This window comes from Muscardinus avellanarius (assembly GCF_963383645.1).
Source record: "Muscardinus avellanarius genome assembly, chromosome: 1".
NCBI classification, from domain to species: domain Eukaryota; kingdom Metazoa; phylum Chordata; class Mammalia; order Rodentia; family Gliridae; genus Muscardinus; species Muscardinus avellanarius.
This window is the reverse complement of record NC_137786.1, coordinates 109,575,108-109,580,512: the sequence shown is the minus strand read 5'-3', so window position 1 is coordinate 109,580,512 and position 5,405 is coordinate 109,575,108. Positions and strand designations below refer to the sequence as shown.

At 59.2% G+C, this 5,405-nt stretch overlaps 1 protein-coding gene across 3 annotated transcripts; it reads left to right on the top strand.

Moving 5' to 3' along the window:
• Window positions 1-345: 345 nt before the first annotated feature.
• RNF44 (ring finger protein 44) lies at window positions 346-3,570 on the top strand (the record flags this gene model as incomplete). Of its 3 annotated transcripts, none has more annotated exons than XM_080695458.1 (10): window positions 346-481; window positions 641-815; window positions 1,227-1,394; window positions 2,014-2,187; window positions 2,265-2,426; window positions 2,515-2,639; window positions 2,850-2,937; window positions 3,020-3,141; window positions 3,269-3,368; window positions 3,508-3,570. In XM_080695458.1, the coding sequence occupies 10 exons, from the start codon at window positions 378-380 to the stop codon at window positions 3,568-3,570; spliced, it is 1,281 nt and encodes a 426-aa protein (XP_080551584.1). The 3 variants fall into 3 exon arrangements, with proteins under 3 accessions (XP_080551584.1, XP_080551583.1, XP_080551582.1); XM_080695457.1 differs by having other exon boundaries at window positions 378-481; window positions 2,011-2,187; XM_080695456.1 differs by having other exon boundaries at window positions 378-481; window positions 611-815.
• Window positions 3,571-5,405: the final 1,835 nt, after the last annotated feature.

The window sequence follows — 5,405 nt, the reverse complement described above, 5'->3', positions numbered from 1 at the left end:
CTCACACTGTAGGAGTTTGATTTAGTCTCCCTGACCCATAATGGGACAAGAGACTGGACTTCTCCATGTCTCTGTTTCTATTTTTTTTTTTTTTTTTTCCGGTAGTACTGTAGATGGAACCCAGGGGCTTTTCTACCTCTGGGCAATACTCCCAGACCTATTTTATACTTTATTTGGAAACAGGGTCTCACTAAGTTGCTGAGAGCCTCACTAAGTAGCTGAGGCTGGCTTTGAACCTGTGCGATCCTCCTGTCTCAGCCTCCCAAGCATAGGGATTACAAGTGTGCGCCACCACGCCCGGCTTCTCAGTTTCGTTGTCTGCTTGCCTTGTAGGGTCGTGAGCCTCAGCCTAGCCCCTCCACCTCCCTGTCCCCCCGATGCGACCATGGACTCTGGCAGTGACTAGGTGGCCACCCTCTGCCCTTGTGGGTCAGCAGTTCTCTACAGGACCTGGCAGCGCTCTGGGCCAGCTCTCGGGAAGGTAGGAGGGAGTCTCCCAGCCCTGGTGCTAAGGCAGCCAGCTTGGCTGGGGCACAAGGAGCCACAGGGGTGGGACATAGAGCCCTGAGCTGCTTCCCTGCCTGGTTGGGGTGTGACCCTGGCTTCTCTCCCTGCTTGGGACCTCCTTTTTGTGGTGCAGCCCCCTGGCCAGCCCAACTGCCCAGGATGAGCACTTACCCTCCCAGCAGCTGCCGCCCCGACCGCCACACCCCCCTGTAGAGGAGCGCCGAGCCTCTGCTCCTGCCGGTGGGAGCCCCCGAATGCTGCACCCAGCTACCCAGCAGAGCCCGTTCATGGTTGATCTCCACGAGCAGGTAGGCAGAACACTTGCCACCACCCTGCTGTTCCCCAGCCTTTGACAAGCCAGTCTGAGAAGCAGAGGCAGCAAAGCCCTGACTCCACCTTTCTTCTTAACTCATGGCATGCTCAGGGAGCCATCATTAGCCCTGTTTTACAGGTAGGTGGGCGGAGACCCAGAGAAGGGGAGGGTCTTCCCTAGGGCCACATGGTGAATGATCGGCAGAGCTGGGCCCCTAGAGGACTCTTCTTCCTTAGGGTGCCTCGGCCAGGGTGCTGTCTGGTCTGTGTCTAGGTAGGTCTCCAGCTGGAGAAGGGCTGGGAGCTGGGAGCCAGGAGCCGAGCCTGGCAGGGCCTTTTCTCCTGAGCATATCCCAGTGGCCAGGCTTCCTCAAAACAGGCCCCTGGCTCTCTGTCTCCACTCACAGGTGCACCAGGGACCTGTCCCTCTGTCCTACACAGTCACCACAGTGACCACCCAAGGCTTCCCCTTGCCTACAGGCCAGCACATCCCTGGCTGCAGTGCCCAGCAGCTCCCAGCATGCTCCGTGATGTTCAGCGGGCAGCACTACCCTCTCTGCTGTCTCCCACCCCCGGTGAGTGGGTGCTCTCTCCTACCTCAAGCCCCAGCTGCAAGCCCCAGACAGGGGCCAGCAACTGTTTGTCCCAGTAGGCACAGGGCAGCCCAGAACTAAGCTGAGCTAACAGTGTCCATCCAGGCTGTCCGAGTGCCTACCTGACCTCCAGGCCAGAGCATTTCAGAGTTCTAGGACCTCCCCACACCTTAGCCTCCCTTTTGTGTTGGCCTAGGCCCTGGAGTGGAGGCCAGGGGCCTTTAGAATACAGTGTTTAAGCCGGGTGTGGTGGCACATGCTTGTAATCCCAGCATTTGGGAAGCTGAGACAGGAGAATCGTAGGCTTTTGGCCAGTCACGCCCTCCACAACTTAGACACTGTTTCAAAATAAAGAATAAAAAATAGGGTTGGGGGTGTAGCTTGGAGGTTAGAATGCTCCTGGATTCTATCCCCAGTGCCATACACACACAAGAAAAAAAATACAGTGTCCTGCCTGGGATGGGACTTCCAAAGCTGCCGTAGCTACTGGGTTTATGTGTGCAGTGAGGACCAAGGTCTTGCTGTGTGGCGTGGCCTCAGCCCTCATCATAAGCTTAGAGCCCAGAAGCGCATTCTCCAGCCTCCACCCCTCTCTTGGCAGCTGATCCAGGCGTGCACCATGCAGCAGCTCCCTGTGCCCTATCAGACCTACCCCCACCTCATCTCCAGTGACCATTACATCCTACACCCCCCACCGCCAGCCCCTCCGCCCCAGCCCACCCACATGGCACCTCTTGGGCAGTTTGTATCCCTGCAGACCCAGCATCCACGTATGGTGAGTCTGGGGGATGGGAGAGCAGGGTGGGAGGTCCCTTGTGACCAACTGTGGCTGACCATTCCTGCCATTTGTAGCCCCTGCAGCGGCTGGAGAACGAAGTGGACCTTCGGGGGGACCAGCATCCGCTGGGTGGCTTTACTTATTCTACTTCTGCCACTGGCCCAGCCTTGTCCCCCTCTGTGCCCTTACACTATCTGCCCCACGACCCACTACACCAAGAGCTGTCCTTTGGTATGGTAAGTGTCCATGCCCTCCCCATCCAGGCTTTAGGGCAATTGGGAGGCAGGACTCTGGGCTAACCTGCACCCGGCCCCCTTCTCACAGCCGTATTCCCACATGATGCCACGGAGACTAAGCACCCAGAGGTACCGCCTGCAACAGCCGCTGCCACCACCACCACCCCCGCCGCCGCCGCCACCTTATTACCCCAGCTTTCTGCCCTACTTCCTGTAAGTACCAGCATATCGGCCCCTGAACCCTGCTCCCCTAGACAGGCGCACACACAGGCACGTGCACACGTTGGGACAAACACCAGGCCCTCCGGGGCCCACCGTGTGGCCTGTGCAGAGCTCTGCTTTGAGCGGAGGAGCCGGGGCGTGGCTCTGTGCACCCTGCCTCCCTCCGCCTCCATTAACTTTGGCTTTGGGTACCGCCTCTAGCTCGATGCTGCCTATGTCACCAACCGCAGTGGGGCCCACCATCAGCCTGGACGTGGATGTGGATGACGTAGAGATGGAGAACTATGAGGTCTGTGGCTCCCTTGCTGGGAGGTGGGGTTTGGGAGGCCTTTGGCTGCGGGCACTGACCCTCTGCTCCTGCCGGTGTCCAGGCGCTCCTGAACCTGGCCGAGCGGCTGGGAGATGCCAAGCCCCGAGGTCTCACCAAAGCAGACATAGAACAGCTCCCATCCTACCGCTTCAACCCAGACAGCCATCAGTCAGAGCAGACGCTGTGAGTGCCACGCCCCTGCCTTCCGTCCCCACCCTCTGCACTGTGGTGAGAGCCCCTTGGGGAGTTCTCCTCTGCCCACCCCTCCCACAGTCTTCAGTGTGGGGTGATGCCCTGTGCCCCTCTCCAGGTGCGTGGTCTGCTTCAGTGACTTTGAGGCACGGCAGCTGCTCCGAGTCCTCCCCTGCAACCACGAGTTCCACACCAAGTGTGTGGACAAGTGGCTGAAGGTAAGGCGCCCCCGCGGGCTCCTCCTGGGGGGGCGGGCAGGCTGGAGAGCTTCCTCCTCATCCTTGTCCCCACCAGGTAAACACCAAGGGGTGGCACGGGGGACGGGCAAGTGAAGCTGACTTGCTGCTGGTCCCTCAGGCCAACCGGACGTGTCCTATTTGCCGGGCCGATGCCTCCGAGATGCCCAGGGAGGCTGAGTGAAGCCCCACAGCTGTCCGCAAGAACCCTGCCTGAAGCTCTGGAAACTTGGGGAACCCAGGGAGGCTGGGGAGGGAATGGCCCAGGCCTGCCCTGTCGTCTACTTGCATCTCCGGAGCTGGTGCCAGGGTCCACCCCACAAGAAGCCCTGCAATAAGCCCCTGCATTTGCCAAGCTCCAAAGACTCCTTCCTATCTGCCTGCCTGTCTGCCCGCCATGGAGCTGGCTGAGTGTCCCCAACTCAGTCTCCCTCCTGTTTGGCCTCAGGTCCCTCTTTCCTGCTGGCACTGGGGGCCAGGGGCCTATTTCCCCCAGTGTGGCTAGTGGAGATCCTTGGCCCGGGATGGACACGGGGGTCACTCTCCTGGGTCATCTGGCCTCTTGCACTGAAATGGTGTACCCTCTGCCCAGGGGTCACTGCCAGGTGTGTGGAGGGATGGTGGCCTGAGGCCATTTCTAGGCCCCAGGGCTGCATCTTCCTGCTTGAGCCCAGGCTGACTCGCATCCACTCTGCCCGGGTTCTGTGCATGGTGTGTGTGTTTTCTCACAGACCCTTGCCCAGGCACAGTACTGCAGCCCCCTCCTGGGCAGGAGGCGCCCCAGTTAGGCCTCTTGAGTGAGCAGGAGACAGGCTCCAGCTGGGGCACATGAATCCGAGGGGGCCTGGGCCCAGTGAGCCGAGTTCCTGCTGACCACCCTTCGTGGGTGCCGGGGCAGACCGGTGCCCAGTCTTCTCCCCTCTGTCCTTTTGCATGAATGTGAGGAACAGCAGTTTTTCAATCATTTGACCCAAAATTGCGTGTAAGGTTTGGGGGTGTGGATATTTTTTCTTTTGGTGTAATGTGGGGGTACAGGACCAACCAGGACCGAATTGCCCAGAGGGCAGAGAAGGGTTGAGGTGGGGTGCTGCCTGGGCTGCATGTGTGCGTGCAGCTAGGGCTGGGCTGCGGTTGTGGGGCCAGTTGTGGGGGGGTCTGTGCTCAGCTGATAACTGCCATGCACTGTACTGCACACGTCCCTAGAGCCCACTGGGACCTTACGCTTTTCAGGGCATTTCTCCCTCTCCAGCCCGGGCTCATCTCCACCTGCCTGGGTGAGTCTCCACCAAGGAATCCCAGAAGGACAGGGACCAGGGAGGCGTGGACCTCCACCTCCACGAGGCCTCCCCCAAGCCCGGTCCCTGCCTTCTTGGATCTGGAGGAGGCCCCTGGAGGGTCTGGCTGAGCCCCCACCCTCCTTCCTTGGGCCCATTTCTTTCCTACCCCGAGCTGGGGTTGCTACCCTGAACGAACCGCGTGTGGGGCCGGCACATCCTAGCAGGCAGCCCTTGGCGCCTGCTGCCTCAGGGATGCTCCAACCACCCTCGTTCACCTGCAGCGGCCCTGGCTCCCACCCCAGCCTGCCTGCCAAGGGACCCATCAGCCTGGTCCTGTCCCCATGGAGAACCCAAAGTCTTACTGTATATAACTCCAGGTGACGTTTCTATATTTATAGCAGTGTTGAAAACCCATGTGTTTTACACAGAGAACCACCCCCTCCTTTTCCCACCCAAACAAAAGGTTTTCAGAACCCTCACCATTCCTGGGGCAGGCGGAAGCAGGCTCACCGATCGTGTGGTTGGCTGCCGCAGCGATTCCAGCAAGCAGCTACTGGGGGGTGGGGGACAGCGTTTTTTAAAAATCATCATAAAAAAAAGATTTATGAAACAATTATTTAGGATGTTTGTGATTTGCCGACCTTGCTGTAGATGCCATGTTACCAATGATTTCCTGTGGTGGGGGCTTGTCATTGTTTACTTTTATTTACCAACTTCTGGCCTAGGCATGACAGTGGGCACC